General features: G+C 37.3%; 1 protein-coding gene across 2 annotated transcripts in view; it reads right to left on the bottom strand.

Moving 5' to 3' along the window:
• The window catches only part of tsnare1 (T-SNARE Domain Containing 1), a 147,547-nt gene that overhangs the window by 93,042 nt on the left and 35,229 nt on the right, over window positions 1–19,276 (bottom strand). For both annotated transcript variants that reach the window (XM_015051561.1, XM_015051562.1), the window contains exon 2: window positions 3,048–3,155. In XM_015051561.1, the coding sequence (XP_014907047.1) occupies window positions 3,048–3,132 (85 nt within the window). In that variant the 5' untranslated portion in view covers window positions 3,133–3,155. The remainder of the gene's footprint in view (window positions 1–3,047; window positions 3,156–19,276) is intronic.

The following is a 19,276-nucleotide window of genomic DNA, read 5'->3' as shown; positions in this document are numbered from 1 at the left end:
TGTAGGTTTTGGCCTATGGGGCCTCTCATAGTCAGGCAGTCTGCCCAGCAAGAAGCTAAAATCTAGAGCCGTTCATCCCACAGCTGGAAGAGTTATGTTTCCAGCCTTGCATGCATTGAGTTTCTCTCAGTCGGTCAGAGAAAATCTGTTTTACACACATACACCTCTAGCTTGGCTGAACATGTTTTGCCTCCAGGCTTTTGTCTCACTCCTACCCCATTACAAGGCTAATGAAAGCACCAAGAGGATCAAATCCAATGAAGCTGCTTTTCACACCGCTTAACCCTTCAGAAAACCTGTGACCTCTGCATGAGAGCATCAGCTCACACACACAAGCACACACTCCCATCTACTGCTTCAAATATGAATTTTATTGTAGAACAGATGAAATCCTCTCAGCCATTCAGCATCTAATGGAAGCTCAAAGCTGACTGTCTGAAAAATGAACTCTGCCTTTCTCGGAAGTGTTCTGAAACTGTGATTCAGCTAAACACAAAAATTGTTTCTCCTGACTCACCTCTTTAGTATGTCATGCTGTGAATATGTTAAATAAAACACTACAGCTCTCCTGTCCATGTCTCTTTTACTACCTGTCCCACATGACTTCAGAATATGTTCAGGAAACTTGTTTTCATGTTAAGACTTGTAAAACATTTTTGAACATATCCTCTATAATCTTACACTCAGTGAATGAAGAAGAAAATCACATTTATTTTCTTTTTATTTCTACTTCCGGTTTATGTGATAATGTATTTGTTTGCTTTTCATCTCATGTGGTTCAGATTGCTTGAATTATTCATTTTTTCATGAATGATAAATGTGTTGACTAACAATCCATGAGTATGACTGTTTGCCTCTGAAGGCTGGAACTACGGTGACGTCAGGTGGATTCTGATAAAACCACAGTGATGACAGTAACATCTGCTGAAAAAACAAGTTTAGAATGTATTCTCCTATTTTACATTTGTTAGAAAAGTTCACAATTTCTGAAAGTGAAATAAAAAGTTGATATTAGAAGATTTTACTTTACCTTACACTGTAAAAGCTTTCCTACCTCCTCACCGGTAGGAAAGCTATTACCTACCACTGAGGTAGGTAATAGTTACCTCACTGGTTGGTAAAATGATGATGTGAAAATGGGATTATCAGTAGATTAATATCAGTAATCACATATTTTTTAAATGGGTCGTATTACGTTTTTGAGCTTTAGATCCTATTATATTCTTATTCCCTCATCAAACTCATACCTGAGATGTTGCCTTGATTCTGTCATGCATGTTTGGGAAACCAGTCAGCTATGCCAAACACTTGGTTGGACCTAGCACCGCTTTCTAAATGTGGTGCTACTTATCAGAGATGCAGTTTCCAAGCCTCCGGTTTCCAACCCTCCTCCTCTCAGAGCAGCCCTCCTCTTCAACTCTCTGACTGAGCTCCTTCAAACTAGCCAGCAGCAATTAGCAAACACCTGGTGGACCTGTGCATCTGCTGAGTTTGATATGTGACTTACTCATCAGTGAAACACTGGAAAAATAATTGCTAAAGGGTTAATAGAGGAGTGATGTTTTGACGATTTCTTGAAGGCAGAGTTTAAGAAAGAGCAGGAGTTTAGACAAAAGTCTAATTTCAATGTGTTAAATTACAAAGTCAAGTTTCTTTCAAGTCATATTTGATACATATAGCTTTTCAAAACAACTGAAGGTAAAATTACTTGATTTTGGTATTGTGGTGCCTGGAAATCATATAATACTGTCCTTTAACTGATTACTTTCAATTAGTTTAGTTGGACACATATTCTCGATAGGCTTCCAGTTGTGTTCTGCCTGTTTTCAAATGGTGGATTGAACAGTGTTCATTGAGAAGATGTTAATTTCCTTATCAACCTAACCCTGCTTTAGACTTCTTCACATTGTTCTCCCTGACCTGCCTGCTGGATCTTCATGATGCTGGTTGGTCTCTAACCAACTGACCAGAAACAGAAAAGCTGCAGTTAGGAACTAAATGACACACAACTGAACTCTGTATGCTAAATAGATGACATCTGAAGGATTTTATTAAGAGGAATTATAATAAAGGGGAAAAATGCAGTTTTCAGGTTGCTTTTGTCTGATACTTTTATTTCACAACACAGTTCTGTATCGGTTAATGGCATGAAGTTTGTGCTTGAAACATCACAGGAGGTAGAAAATGTTAGGGGGTGTGAATATGTTTGCTTGACATACTTATGCCTGTTTTTAATCAACAACTTTTTTTTCCAGTATAATGAAAATGGTGTTTTTCTTGTTTTGGTCATAACAATCTTCATGCTTGTAACAGGTCACCAATAGCCACTTGTTTCACACATTAAGCTAAACCATAATGTAACTGCACTCTAAAAGTGTATTTGGGCTATATAGTTCATGATATGGGCTTATTTGCATACATCTCACTTAATTATTTTGGCTTAATGATGACAACTTACTTTTTTGTATTGAATTGACTTAAAAGTTAAAAATTTTTAACTTCAAGGAACTTTTTACTTTGACTTTACTTGAAACAATTAAATGTAAAGCCGCGTTTGTATCCTACATCTGACATCATGACACGAGCTTCACCAGGAACACATCCTGTATCAACCAGCATGCTGTGGAGGCACAGAGCACAACTCACAACTCACAACTCACGTAAGGAGACCTTAGTCCTCGATGCAGACCTCCTGACCTGATGACCTTTGCCACATGTCTCCCCCCTCCTTCATTACCCACTTTCCTGTCTAACTATTCTCAAATATAAGGGCAGCCTGAGCCAAAATATCCTTTTTTAGTTTACTTTTTATTTGAAGTAAGCTACATGATTTGAGTAGGACTGACTTAAATTTGTCAAGTTAAACCAGTTTAATGAATTAAGTTGGATAAACTTCTTACCAATTGAAGCAATTCAATTGAGTTAAATTAATTTCTTCTTTCACTGTGATTTGTTGAGTCCTGAAGCTGTAAAATGCAGTGTGAAGGAACTTTTCATGTGCAGCATGAAGAAGCACAGTCATTCGATGAAGCAGAACTTGACCTTACCTACTGGCTGATAGCCCTGCCTGGTGGGGCCCCCAAACGGGTTACGGCTGCCAAAGGAACCTCCATCGATGGACCCATATGACATTCTGATGTTTGGTGGTGTGTCAGCTGCATGCAATTGGAAAGGAAAAGACAGTTGGCAAGAATTAATTAGGAGGCACCAGTTTATTTCCTCTTTGAGTTGATTTCTGCTCATTTCCAAAGCAGTCTTTATTATTCTACAAATATTGTCAGTTCCTTTATGCATCGCTTATACAATATAGAATTATGTAGCACCATAATAAATCTGTTTTATTATTTTCCAAATTGTTTGATTTTCTTCCCAAATTCCACTTTTTCCAGTTTAATTTTTCTCAATTCCATTTTTTTCATTTTAAGCATATTTATTAACCCAAAAAGCACATAATTACAGTGTGAATGAAAAAAACTAGAACAAAAAGTAGCCATAGGTCTACTGTTTTTATGTTTCGTAAATATAACACACTACTGATGTTCAACAGAACACTGCTTTTACAAGATGAAAAAGAAAAGATGTTAAAAAGGTGTTTCCTCATTTTTTAAGGAAAAAGTAAAGTACAAACTTGTGCAGACTTTTATGATGATCAGGACCTTTGTTTATTTGTGTTTTTCCATCTGTCAAAGGAATCTCCACTGGAGTAATGCCTGTAAGTATTGCTTTCATGCATGATAGGAAAGACAGGACATGAAGCTTAGCAGATGCCCTGGGCTCAGAGAGGAAATAGAAAAGTCCTGGCCTCAACAGTTCCACTGGTCACTGGAGTATTTGGGGTTGAGACTCCAAAACTGTCCTAAAGATAATCCTAAAGATCCTCTAGTTCCCACACTGGCACAAGAGCACCCAAACTCTAAGTAGAGGCCCCTGAGTAGAGGGTTTAAGCAGCCTCATCAAGTTCTGCACTCATAAGAAATAAGAATTAAAATGTAGCTGTTCTACCTTTTATTATATGCTGATCCGGTGTGAACAGTCTGAATCTGTACATTTATTCCCACGCTTAGAAAACCCCCTCAGACGCCCTCTCTGCTCTGTGTTGATGGTTGCTGTGTGAGTGTAAATGCATTGAGACACAGAGGCTGATAAAAATCCCCAGTGTCTGCAAGCACCTTGCAAAACAAAAGCTTTATAATTCTGAAACAGATTCTAAAATAACTCAGAATCAGTTTCTGTCTCAGAATCAGAAAAGCTTAGGATTTCCTTTCAAACTCAGCTTGATTCATGTTCATTCTGCCTGCCCATGAATAAATAAATATGTAGTTCATATGGACAAACCTTGGGCTGTGCCGAGGTCTCAGTTTGGCGCTTCCACAGATATCACAGTTAATAAAAGCAGTTGTCAGGCTGAAAACATCTTCATCAGCTCAGATCCCCTCTGTATGGATGGCAGCAGAACTCTGATTCTCTTACTGTTAAGAGTTCTATCAGGTTTGTTTCTATGATTACAGTAGTTTCATTCATACACAAAAACAGCAATACGTCTTTGAATTTCTGCAGCTTTTTAAACATTAATTTTGGAATAAAACATCTTGATGAGGCTCCCTCTTAGAACTGATGCAGAAGAAGGCTATCACTCTGGTATTAAGGGTTTGATTTATTGGGATTAGTTTTCCCGCCTGGGGAAAACTTCTGAATGAAAAATAATTTTTACTGGATGTTTTTAGTTAGTTTAGCTTTTAGACGCGCTCTGTTCCCTCTATTTTTTTTTTTTACTAATACCACATAAGTGGGTTCTTATTTGGTCCCTAGTGTGTGACCTACATCAACAACATTTGTCTTTTTTTTATAATTATGTAGCTTATTAGGGTGCTGCAATGCAGTTAAATTCTTTCAGAATGTTCAGCCTCTTTGATGTCCTGAATCATCATCCACCACCTTCCCTGACTGTAGTAGAATTATTACAAACAGTTACAAATGATTTATTTTCAGCTTAGATTTAATCAAGATAAATATTTTACACTTGCATCTTAGTAACGTCATCAAAAAGTGATTTTTCCTCAGTAATTTTACTTTAAAAAGTGAAGCTCGGGTGCTGTGGTGGCGCAGGGGCAAAGCACAACACATGTATCAAGGCCTTGGTCCTCATGCTGGTGGTCACAGGTTTGATTCCCGGCCCGGCGACATTTGCTGCATGTCTTCCCCCTCTCTCATAACCCTCTTTCCTGTCAAACTACTTTCAAATAAAGGCCACTAGAGCCAACAAAACCAAAGAAAGTGAAGCTCATAGATTCATTTTACACAGACATGTTAGTCAAACTTTTGTTTATATTCATTTTCATGATTCTGGGTAACAGCTGATAAAACCCCACCTCAATTTCTCTAAAATTAAATAATTACCTCAAAACAAAGATAAAGATTTCTGATATAAAATATTTTGAGGCGTACCCTCCTTGTGGATGGTTGCCGTGACTACTGAACAACATCCTGTCAGCATCCTCCCCATGACTGTGGCAGCTATAATATGGTCACAACATAGCATTTCTCTATGGAAAATATATGTTGTATGGGTTTAGAAATGCTAAAGAAGAAGAAGACTCTCACTCTGGTATTAACGATTTGATTTAGAAAAACTGAATTTTGAGATTTTTAAAAATAAATTATCATTTGCAAATAGTCTATGTAAGATATAGTTTTCATTATGGCAGTATACAATTTATATGTATACATTTGTTGCACCAGTGCAAGTTAAAGAAAAAACTAATTATCTCCAATAGTGAACCAGTCTACAATTCTCAAGGAAACATATAAAAAGACAAAATATAGTCATACTGTATAGTTCTGCTCTGTAGATATGCTGCTACAGACTTATACTCCTAAAGAATATGCTGGTCAGTTTTTCTCACTCTGATCTTTAACTCATTTTATCCTTTACAATTTCTCTCTTTATTGGCATCATTAACTTTTTCTTCTCTACTTATTTTTCCTTTGTCATAGAAAGTAATTCGGGTCTATTTCTTTGTGTTTTCTACATCTTTTCTACTGGTTAGAGCTACTAAATCTGTAGTAGATGTTCACTGGACTGAGCAGAACTAACATGAAGCACATTAACCTGACTGTCCTTGACTGAATAGTCAAGACTGGATAACTGGATGCATGTGGTTAGGGACATATATTTAAAAAATGTTTAGTTCTGTTGAGATATATTTTAATGTTCGGAATGATGCGGTGCGCACAGAGAAGAGTCACTAAAAAACCATTTTGCACCTTTTCATATAATTTTGGTGCAATATTTATTCTACTTCAGTAAAATTCCTCCCAGAATCTTATATCTCTTATACTGTGGACCCCTGGTATTTGCAGGGGTTTTAGCCCACAACCAACCTGGAACAACAGAAATCTAGGAAAACTAGAATGGCCTATTTTAATAGCTTCAACACCAAATATACCTTAACATGCATTGATACACACAATGGAAACTACCTTGGCTCTGCTGCAGAAGCTATCATCTATGGTCTTACAACCAATCAGCACCAAGGATTCATGGCATTGTATGGCACTCAGATTTGCGGCATTGCAAATTATTGCAATGCCGCAAATCATTGCGGCATTACGGAATTACGGACTTTGGTGCGAATGAAGCAGCATCAAAGTGTTTCAGTTTCCCAAGCTGCATTTTCTTTTGAATATTTTAGATGTGTTCTACAAAAATATTTGCATATAAGCACCTCATACAAATAAATTTAAGCTACATTCCACAGAGAACACATGGATAGATGAGAGTACTAAAGATTGCTTATGCAGCAATGACTGCTGATACTGGCATTGCTGTATAAGCAGAATGCAGTATAAAGCTTATGCACAGAGTCATGCAGCCATCCTGTATATGCCAATACTGCACATCCAGCTGTGTGTCAACAGAAAGCCATTAGTATGTTTTCTAAGTTCTTTGCTTTACTTAATAAAAGAGTTGAGAAAACATAATGTGCTGTAGTGTGATGGAAATTAAGGACTGCAGGAAATGTGAAATGTTGGAAGTAGGTCAGAACATGCCTGAATGAACACATTAGTCAGAGGCAACTTTAAAACATTTACATTCCTGCAAGGTCACAATTAAACATGGGTGTAGATTGGTCGTGGACTGGAACATTTGGAGCCATCAGACATCCAGGGGCTTAAGAAACAAGTGGATGTTTCACAGTCAGCCTCTTCAGGATGTTAGCCCATAACCCACTTACAGGAAAAGAGGGGCACAGGGCATAGAATGCTAATCTGAACGCTGCTGAAAAGGTCAGAACATCATGAGAACATGTGTTTGACCTGCGGCCAGAGACAAACAGATGAAACTCTAATCAACAAATCTCTCTCTCCCCTCCTCTCCAGGCTCTTCAGCATGCCCAGCAAAGGTCAGAGTACAGCACTGGTCAAGTGGCCAAAGCTCTTTCCCCATCCGTGAAAGACAAGCATTCAGACAAGCAGGAGAATATGATTACACTCTAGAGTCCCAGTGCTGCCCATTGTTGCAGAGAACCCAGTGAATCCAGCTTATGACCAAGGCACTTTGGGAGCAGGCGCAGTATGGAGAAGCAGCAAGAGATGCAGTGTCCGCACATTACACAGGGACAGATTCAGTGGGCCAGGAGAAGGTTTAATCCGATTAATTTTCATTGAGAAAAGGGATTAATTACTTTTGGCAGTCCACAAACAAGCTCCACTCTGTTTGTTTCATGTCCACTGACTGTGTCTTGCATCCCTCTGAAGTGGGGACACGCATCATCTACGTCCGGGGGCATAAGGAACACTCTGTTCACATTTAAACACACAGGCAGAAAGCTCAAACCTTCACTGTTTGAAATGGAAACAATATTGTAAGTAATTATTTTCATGCAGAAGAGGACACTGAGTACCGAGAAGCCAGAAATTACAAATTACTCTGGAGGATATGAGACCATGAGACCTCCTCAAGGTCTCCAGAAAGCAGTCCTATGAGTCTTACTGAGATCATGAAATCCTTCCACTTCCAGTCCACATTTAACTCAAAAATGTACTTTTCCATGATGGAAAGAAAATCCAGTTTATACAGCCCACCTCAATCTTTGAACATGTTCTGTTTAAGTTCTTATAGGTGCAACAGCATAAAGGGATTGGAATTGAAATAAACAAACAAAACAAGCATATACTTGACACGACTGAACGCTGTTGTCCCTATATTTTATGACAGAGCTCTGCGTTCAATAAACACAAAGCAGATTTAGCTGCAGAAATGACATGTGACTTAAAACAGACCAATACCAGCATACAAGCAACAGACGGAGTGGGGGTGGGGGGGGTCCTAATATAATCATAATGTTTAAACTAATTATATTTTTTTACATCACAACCACAAACTAAGACATGATTTTATGCAAAAGTTCAAAAAACATTAGAGCATACAGTAATCATAAAGTGGAAGAAAGATAATAGATAGTTTTCAAAATGTTTCAGAAATAAAAATGGGAACATGTGTTATTGGGAAGCTATTGTAGGATTGTGAGAGATTTTACATGGGACTTCCGGTAGCTTTGTTTTTTAACAATGACCTTCTTCTTGCCACTCTGACTTAAAGGTCACATTTGAAGAGAACATGGCTTGTAGTTGTCCTGAGGATAGATTATCCCACCTGAGCCACCTGACCTCTGCAGCACCTCCAGAGTTCCCATGAGCCTCTTGGCCACTTTACTGAGTAATCCTTCTGTTCCTCTGGGAGGGGAGTGCCTGAACCATGGCCACTCACAGAGGTTGTGCAAATGTTCCTCCCCCTGTATGATCCAATCTTGGATGAAATAACTTTGTGCTTTTAAACAGTTTAGCTGATCAGCCAGAGAGCTCTTTGCATCTAATCAGTTCATGTTTCTCTGAAATAAGTGAAATAAGTTTCTGTCCTACCTCCTCCCCACTAATTCTTTCTATGTAGAACCCTGAGCAAGTGGGCCATAAGTCCCACTTGCTCAGGGTTCTGAAAAAAGCCCACCTGCCTCAACAGATGTTCTGTACAGTTTCCTAACTGGATATGGCAGGTGTAGAGAGCATGACATAAAAGCTTTACAAGGAGTGGTTAAAGTAATTGAAAAGGCCATCAGCACTTTGTTTCACCCCTTTGTGAACATCTTCACCATTTCATCATCTATATCTTCTGGCACATTGTTTTCCTTCTGCCCCCTAGAAAGCAACACCCCCTAATTCACATAATCAAGCAACAACTTCTGTCCTTAGATGTTGCATTTACATAAAATCCCTAATGAGAAGTATTTTATGCAAATGCAACATCATGTTTCAGTTACACAAAACATGAAAAATAGTGCAAGAAAAGTAGTTTTATTTATTAATACTCAAAACAGTATAATGTGAAAAGTATCTGGCTACTACAGCCAATAGTAACTGCTATCCAGTGTGTGTGATAATGGGTCATGAATAGAGGATCTGGCAGATGTTCAGAGGATACATGTAGTGTTTATTTACAGAATAAAGTCAATATTCTGTAAATAATATAGATGTCCTCTAAATTGCTGTTTTCTGGAAGTTTGCTCTAGATTTGTGATACATAGAAGCTGAATGCTGCTTCTCCACATCTGGTTCTGGTTCTGGTTCTGATGCAGGCCAGAACCAGAAGACCTGGAAGCTTTAGAAGGTTGATACAACACCAGCAGATCTTTAATGTATTGTGGTGCTAAACCGTTCAGAGATTTATAAACTAACAAAAGTATTTCAAAGTCTATTCTCTGAGCTATCGAGAGCCACTGGAATAACTGCGTGATGTGCTCTATCTTTCTGGTTTTAGTTGGAACATCACCAGCAGCGTTCTGGATCAGCTGCAACTGGAAGATTAATTTTTTTTAGGCAGACCTGAGAAGACACTGTTGCAGTAAACAATGTGACTAAAGATAAACGCATGAATGAGTTTCTCTATATCTTTCTGGGACATTAGTCCTCTACTCCTACAAATGTTCTTCAGAAAGCCGATTTTGTAACTGTCTTTACAAAGTTATAAAGTCACATCCAGATTTGGGGCCTGGTCACTAGTTTCTAGCTTTAATAACTGTGTGTGCTGACTCTTGATTCGTCCTCTTTAGGTTCAAAAAGGTTGTGTTAGTTTTACAACCAGGCTCAATGGCAGATAGGTTCAGCTAAGTATGACTGTACATGTTAGAACTTTTCAACATATACACAAGACAGAATTATTTGTAAAGTATCTCTTATCTACACCAGGTTAAAAAAACATGCATGTCTAAACTCTTACATACAACCTGCCCGATTTTTGGCTAAATGCATAATACTGGGCAGTTGCACCTTGTTCAACGCTAGCTGGTTATTTGACCGTTTTTTTTTGTTTTGTTTTTGTTTGGTTTTTTTTTGTTTTATGTTTTTTTCAGAATTAATAGAATTCATTTAGTTTGCTTAGTTTCATGGCACAGACTACATGTGACTTTTTGTTTCATGCAAAAATAAGTATTTTATGGTTTGATGTGGACATGACATCCTTTGTAGTAGTTTATCTCCAGTAACTTTGTGAGTAACTGTAGTAGTGCTGCATCTTGACATTTTTCTAAACCCTGAAATGCTAAAATTCTGCAGTCCTTATTTTTATTAGTTTTTGGAAGAATACCTTTTCTCAAAGAAAATGTCTGGATTTTCAGGCAATTTTACAACTCACAAAAAGCCAGGTGGTAAAAGCTTACTCCAGCGCACCAAATGCCACTTTTGTATGGGGACAGCCTTGGTTTGTGGAGAAAAATAAGCCCTACACTTGTAAACAGTGTAGGGGCTGCAGAGCAGCATGCCCCCTCGTGTGACTCTGCAGGACACAGAAGGATGGTAAATACAGGCATGGCAGGACAGAGTGACTAGATCCGCAGCTTCCCACCACCCCCACTGCTTTTCATTCAGTCCTCCACTCCTTCCCCAGCTGTCATTATCAGCGCCACAAAGCTTAAGCTTAGCCTGTGCAGGCAACTGAGCAGAAATAAGCCGACACCCTGGCCACAAATGCTGCATTCATCACAAACAAGCACGGAGCAACATGAGACTACATCCTGTCTAAGAGTGCATAAGAGGTTAACAGGACAATGTTGTCAAACAGATAGCATTATTTTACACAAAGTAATTCAGCCTTTTTTTTTATTTTATTAATTTTGACATTTTTTTAGGGATTTTTATTTTGGCAAGAAAATGATACACGTTTTCTCAGGTAAAAAGACCCTGAAATTGGTCGCACGCAGTCTGCTGCATGTGACCACAACAGCAAGTTTATCAGTTACTCTAAAACCTTTTAGAATGAACTAGACATCACCTTCTATTGAGCCTAAGAGGAAAATTTTATGTGAAAATCATTTTATATGGCTGTGAAAGTAGTAATTTAATTGTAATAAACTGATTCAAAAAGTCAACTGCTTTAAGAATTTCCTGTTGGCTTCCTGCAGTAATATAATGGATGGAATGTTTTATATTGTATTCATCTCTCTAGCATAGTCAGATGCACTATGTATAATAAAGTGTCTTGGTAAATAGGAAAGTACTCCCTCAGTTCATTGGTTTTAATGTATAAAGGTTCAAGGTTTTAGCACATTCTAAAAGTGTTTCAATCAATCCAAGGTGAATAAAACTACACCTGAGAGAGTCCCCAATGATGTTGTTCAAAACAGAAAAAGTTTGAGAAAAATTAAGTACACTGCGAACTAAGTACAAGCAAAGAAGAGTTTGATATACTGAGCAGGGTCGGCCCAAGGCATAAGCAAACTATGCAGCAGCTTAGGGCCCCAGGGCTACCAAGGGGCCTCCTCAGTGGAGCTGATATTTTTTATTTTAGTATTAATTTCTATGTCATTATAATATTAAAAACACACAATTTCACTATGAAGTGATTTGTTTTTACAATAATATATATTTGATAATGTATGTAGAAAGTATTGATAAAAAGGAAAACAAATGCTCTTGGGGGCCCCTGATGGCCGCGGTAGGTACTGCACGCTTCGCCGGTATTATGAGCTGCCGTGCAATGAGCAGTGCGCATCCAAAAATCCAAAGCTCCGGTCAGTTGTTAAGTAAGCAAAACAATGTTTCAAAAATGAACTTATCCTTCAGGGAGAGAGAAAAGAAAGAGGAAGAATAGAAAAAAGCTAAGATAAAAGTTTGTTTTAATGTGACTTGGTAATGTAATGTAAAAGATTTGTAAAGCTGCTAATAGAAAATTAGCAGTAGTTGGGGATGTGCTGTTTGCAAGGGTGTAAATCCTATCTAATTATTGGGACATTTTTAAGAGCAATTTTGGGGGGACTGGCAAAGTTACAGTAAAATGTAACGTAAAATATGTTTTAATTTTTTTGTGTGTGTGTTCAAACTGCACCACCAAAAATAACTAGTGAGTAGCAATGAATAACAAAAGTGTTTTTTTTGTGTGTTTTTTTCTCAGTAAACAACCTGTTGAGACCCGTAGAAGTCAAACTAAGATTCAAATGTTGCTTAGATATGAATTTGGTTTAGTGTCACATATCTAATCTCTGCTACACCTTTAAAAAAAACTTAAGGCTCTAAATAAAAACAAGTTTTAATAAGTAATTCCACTTAATACAATTCCTCATAAATATTGATTTATTACACTGGTTCTCAATACAAGTCATGTGTTATTTAAATTATAACTTAAGTTGCTTTAAACCTTTATTTTTGATGGGGTTTTTTTCATGTCCTGGATGGCTGAGAACCTATAAATATGTAGGACTTGAATATTTGGGAAGTATCATAACTTAAACAAGAGTTTTCTACAAAAATATTCAGATTTCATTGTGTGGTTTCAAAGGCTCTACGTTGAAGATGGTAAGAAATAAAGGCATACTTTTTCCTTTTTTTTTTACTGTCAGGTACAATAGCCCCTCTGCTCTCGGCTCCTACACAGAGCTGCCGGCTAGTGGTAATGCTCAGCTGCTCCCTCCCATTTCAAACTCTTCTTATTAAACTAAGAGTTAGAGAGCTAAATATAATTTAAATATTGGCTACCTTCAACAGAAAAAGGGCCTAAGTCTATGAAAGCAATGTAGCAGTTTTGCTAGTTTTGATTTCCAAGGCATAAGGTGGCAGTTTATCATGATTCAGCCAAAGTAATGAAATAACAAACTGTTTATTGTCAATGTGTTTCTTCCTATTGAGCAGTGAAAGTAAATAAAATGTGTTATGTCTTTTGCTTTAAGTATTTACTTACTGGAAGATTTGTTATTTGTGATGCAGAACCACAACAACAGCCAGCTCCTCACTTCACCGGTGTTCTGACTATCTGTCATACCTCGTAAATCCAGCATAACTTGTGGTAATGCACATGCGCACATCCATTTATGGTTATTATAAATCTGTCATACCTGTAGAAGTTTCATTTTGTATGTTTTATTTCTCAGAAGTTTATGGAATATAAAAAAAAAATAAAATAAGAAAAATCTAGTTATTTCCACACAGTGTCTAGAAAAAGGTGTTGTTCTGCTTGTTGCCTAACACAGCTTCGATCAGCATCCAGCGTTATTTATGTGCTTTTTTTTTTAGGACATATTTCGTGCAGTTTTCTAAATAAGTATTAAAGTATTAAAAAGGTAGATTAGCTATAGGGACAAAATATCCTGACCAAATTTGTAGTCAAACAGTATTTGTAGTAATAGTGACGCTAAACGGGACTAATGTCTTGTTTACAGTATGGTAACGATATTAGAAACAGCAAAAGTCATTTATGTTAATATGTTTAATTAACATAGCAGCTTACTTAAATAAAATTTACCATAAACTTCTGAGAAAAAAACATACTAATGAAAATTCTACAGGTATGATGGATTTATAAGAAATCTGCTGAGTAAGCAGTATGTGACGTAACATAGATGTGCGCATGCGCATTTCCATAAGGTATGCTGGATTTATGGGTATGACAGAACAGCAGCGCAACTGTTGCTCCTCCTACACTTTGGACTGAACCATTCTTCTAGCAGTAGTGGGGGGGACTTAAAAATTAATTATTTTTTTTTTCTTAAATGAATGGCAGATTTACTTCGTTCTTTGTTTCTATTGACATTTATATATTGATATTGTTCAAATACAAGGGTTTCTTTCATGATTTATTTGTGGAGGTGGAGGGGGGGATTCTAGACTTTTCCAAGATACGGAGGTTCTGGACCCACCCACCGATTTTGATTTTGGCTGATATGATTTTTTTTTTTTTGTCTGAAATGTCGCTAAATATAGCAAGAAAGTCACTGAGTTGGTAAAGGTGGGGTGAATATTGTTAACTGCAAACGTGGAGACCTGACTTGGTGGGCCGGTCTGTCAGTCAAACTTCTCACTGTAGAGTAGAAGAGAGCAGAGACTGATTTTTAAACCTTTGCTGACAAAGATAAGATTAGGGGATAAGATGGGCTTCACATGCAAGTATCAGCCGATCACGATCACCCAAAATTAAAGAAATCGGCGCCCAGAAATCAACTGGTCGATAAATCAGTTGGCCAATAAATGTGTCCTATATTAATGTATATAATATAATATAAACACCACTGCCAAAGTTCCAATAAATTTATAGCAGGTGTGTGAATGATCTAATGATCGGACTGCTGATTACAGCCAGTCCACATTGTTAGAAGAACTAGAGGGCCCCAAAACCAAATTTCGCTTAGGGCCACATGGAGGCTAGGGCCCTGTTACTGAGTGAGAGAATAGGACTGTTCCTTTGCTGCTACCTTCTTCTCTGTGCAGTTTGCCTGTTTCTCACACTCCAGAAACAACAGAAGTATTTTCTCAAGTTAGTCTCCTTTAACCAACATGTTAGCAGCTTAATGCTTTTTTAAGACAAAAAAGTGAGCAATTTCAGACAGATTTATAGCCCACTCATAGTTTCTTGTTGTATATGCTGCTATGTTGAGAAATACATGTTCTGTGGATTGTTTAAGATCCACAGAACACAGAGAAAATGATGGGGATTTGAAGACAGTTGTATTGTTATGTTTGAAATATGTGTTGCTTTTGATGGGCTCACATTCTGAATCATATGTGTGCAGTTGGCACCAGAAATAACTCAAACACATTTTTTTTTTCTGTCATTGTGGGAAGACCAAACATCTCTTGTTTTAGGTTGGTTAAAATGAACATAATTATTTCTATTTGCTAAATTCCACAATAATAAAAAAAAAAAAAAGAAAATGTCACAAATGTGTCGATTAACGTCATCATACATACATTTCTTCAGTATCTGGTAGCAGGGGCGCTGCCAGAAATCTTGGACCCCGTGACAAAAAATTAGATTGGGCCCCCCTGTGCAGCTGCTGTTACAATTTTTTGAGTCTATTTGACCCATAAAAAGTGTCACAATTTTAAAGGCTTGCATCTGCCTTGCTTTCTTTGGTTCAATTCTGATAATTAGCACAGTATTTACTGCTCATGAATTTAACATCCAACAGTCCACATCCAGTATGCAAATAGGTTGCTTAAATTTTTTCTATTAGTTTTAGATTACTGAAATGTCTCCCCATGAGCAACAGTCAAAAGCAACGTGCAAAATACACAAAAAGCAATCCAGATTTCTCAAAAATCCTATGTAGTTGCATTTTATTCAAGTTGCAGTACATAACTTTAATAAAAAATATGTTTTCTCCATATTTGTTAAAGCTGTCACCATGTCGTAGCAGTTTGTTATGAGACAGATAATCTGTGAAAACAATCAATTTCCTCCACTTCTTTCCTGAATTACTATTACTGGTTAAAGTAATGCACCGTTCTGACCAAAACAACCAATCAGGACTGGTATGACGCTCTTAGCACTGTCAATCAACTTCATTCACTCACTGCTAAATGTGCTAATGGTGGAGAAACAACTTATCATTTACAAGAAACCGTTTATCTGCCATCATTGGTAGCTATGCTAACTAAACTGAGCATTCACAGTTTGAATTTGCACAGCTCTGTGCTATGCTAGATGCAGCTCGGCACAAATCAAGGGGGAGGAAGGACGAGCAGCACCACATGTATGAAACGGTGTGTGAGAGGGCTCGCTCTCACACACTCCTCGTATGGTAATGATATTTTACAGCTGTAGTTGGCAAACTGCAAGTCCGTTAAGGGTCCACGTCTGCTAAGGTGCAGACTGCAGCTTTTCTACACCAGCAGAAAGTTCAATGACTGAAATCTATTATTTTTGCTAAAAAATAATAGATTTTTTAGCAAAAATAAAATAAAATAAATTAAAATTTATTTAACTTTAATAAATTAATTAATTAATTTAAAGTTATAGATACTATTTTAACAGTTGCAATTTGTTAGGTTAGCAACAATTCAGGAAGTTGTTAATACTTTGTTTTAAATAACTGACAAGTAGATCATATTATGCTTTTGAACTTTTTTGTACATATCATATTGAAATGAAAAAGGTGTAATTTTATGAATATTTCATACTGGCCCTCTATAGATGTGACCCTGTTCACCACACCTTATATAAGTCAATAGGTCATTCAAGGGCCCCTGAATCCATGATGGCAACCTGAGGAGATAATTAGACGATTTGGATGTAGTGTGTTGGAGCAGAGACAAATCTTAGACACACACACCAATCCCCGAGGGACCTGAAACGGACATGGCTCAGATCAAGAGTTGGTCAGATGTTTGAAGTTATTTGATGAAATGTTTTAGTTGATGGAATGTACAGACAGAACCTCTACAGATCTCAAAGATGATGTGTGAGTTTTAACAAGCAATTTGAATGTAATTACACTGCAGCTTCACTGGGTGGGGAAATGAGAGGCACCAGCTTGGATGCTGCAGTGAGGGCTTCTCTGTCAGCTCTGATGAAGGATAGTTACAGGTTGGGCTTGCATCAGAGTGTGTGACAGAGTATGACTCAGTTTTAAAGATGCATTTTCTCTTTCTCTTGTAACATTTAGGCATAAAATGGACCCTTTAGATTTTCACTGGAAGAGTCTGGAGTTGCTTTGACAGCTTTGGATAAAAGTGTTTTATTTGGAAATTAAACAAGTGTTCAGAGAAAGCATGCATACAGAACAAGCATTAATTTTTCAAAAACAACAAAATAACATGTGTTGTTATTAAATAAATGTATTTATTAAAGCCTGATGTCTTCTAAGCTCATTTGAGAAAGCTAATCATTTGTATGAAGAAAATTGGACAATATACATCTAAAAGGTACTTTTAATAAGCTAAATTTGATAAGAGAAAGGGTGGCCCTCAACTTGAACCCAGATTTTAATTAGCCTCTGATCAATGTAGATGAGAGTAAAAAGTACAATACATCATTATCAAAAAACAGTGAAGGTTCAGGGATTGCCAGAAAAAGTAAACAATCTTTTCTTCATCAATCTGTTTCAATGACTTATTCTGTCTTTGCTTGCTAATGCTCCGTACCTCCATCATACAGCCTTATATTTACCTTTTGAACAAAATTCCAGTCAGTCGGTCAAGTGGCAGATTAAAGTCAGGTCTACCCTGGTAAAACGTCCTGTTGTGCAGAAGAAGTAACCAGTTAAAAGATATTTGTGTTTCCTTATAGAATGCACTGCAACCCAAAACCATAGAAACCAAAGCAAATCCAGAATCCAGAAACAAAAACTCCAGCCTGTGACTGTAGACCACTTCACTCACACACACCTTGGATCTGCACGGAAATTCTCTTAAGGCCTGAGATAAGGGCTTGGTGATGGCCATGCCGAAACATTGATTTTGTTGTCCCAAAGCAACTTTGTAGCAATATTACATATAAATACACACACACACACACATGCGCACATATATGTCTGTGGTTTACTAATGTTTTTTGTTTACACAACAAATTTGTTCATGACCTCAAAGAACTTCAAAGCAGTGAAACATGAGAATGACCCCAGGCTTTTTTCTGTGTAAGCACATTATTGTCATGGGTCTGGAAATCGAGTCCATGGGACATGATCACCATTAAAAGAGCAGTGCTGTCTCTGTAAGAAAAGACTGACTGTAATGAGGGAGACTCATTTTAGCCAATCTGCTCATTTTGTCATCTGAAACATCCTGAGTCCCATCTCAGATTAAAGCTCCACATCTAATTATCTCTCCTACACAGTACAACTAACTGACTCAGGTCAATGGATATATAAATGTGTTAGATATGATTCATTTACCAACCCAGAAATGTCTGGTGGAATTATTCCACACTGCACCACATACAGCAACAGTTCCCTTTTGACCCTGATGTTTATGTGTAGCCCCAGGCAAGCACAAGAACTCTGATATGGATGAGGAGATTCATTTCTTCATCAAGCAACAAGCCCATTAATGTTCTGATAAATGGAAGATTAGCAGTTTTAATGGCAGACAGACAAGTACCAAATCAAAAGAGAAATCTATTTAATTAAATTTTGTTTCTTTTTACAGTGCCAATTAACTATATTGGTAATCTCAAGGCAGTATGCAAAAAGAAGACAAATTAAAAAAAAATGCTTCTGATCTGCTGACCTGAACAGTTGAGTGTGATTTAAAACAGTTACTTAATTAGATTTTCTTCTGGACAGTACTTTGCATCATGTCATAATGTTATTCCCTCATCAAAACCATATCTAGAGTATTGTCATGATTCTTTCATACATGTTTGAGAAATCCTTTAATCTCCATGGCAACCATTCAGCTGTGGAAAACACCTGGGTGGACCAAGCCCCACCTTCCAGTCGCAGCTGCTCCTCTGAGACCAATCAGCTCCTTCAAACTCACTGGCAGCAATTAGCAAACACCTGGTGGAACAGAACATCTGCTGTGTTGCTTCTCAGTGAAACACTGGAAAAAATGTTGTTCAGTGAGTGATGTTGCAACGTTTCAGAAAGAGCAGGACTTTCTTAAAGAGACAGAAGCCCAATTTGGAGTTGATAATTTACCAAGTCAAATTTGATATGTATAGCATTTTCATAACAACTGCAGATAACAGAGTTACTTGATTCTGCTATAAAATGATTCAGTGTGACCAGAAAACACATAGTAATGGATCTAAAAAATAAACCACTATTTGCTGCTAATGTATTGCGCATCTAGAAAAGTATTTCATGCAATTTGCCACAAGTCATGTAGCAGAAAGAGCAAACCTGCAGAGGATTGCTCTTTCTTTCTTTAGATATTGTTTCAGTCATTCTTGAGAATAGGGACAAAACATGTCCTATGAATAAAGCACAAAATTTGTGATTTCTTTTTTCTGTTTCTTTTTTTTTTTTTTTTTTTTTTTTTTTTTTTTTGGGGTTAAATTTTATTTTTTCCCAAA

The sequence above is a fragment of the Poecilia latipinna genome, unplaced genomic scaffold (genome assembly GCF_001443285.1).
Source record: "Poecilia latipinna isolate Pla-1442-1.1 unplaced genomic scaffold, P_latipinna-1.0 Scaffold1052, whole genome shotgun sequence".
Classification (NCBI taxonomy): domain Eukaryota; kingdom Metazoa; phylum Chordata; class Actinopteri; order Cyprinodontiformes; family Poeciliidae; genus Poecilia; species Poecilia latipinna.
This window is presented reverse-complemented; position numbering and strand designations above follow the sequence as displayed.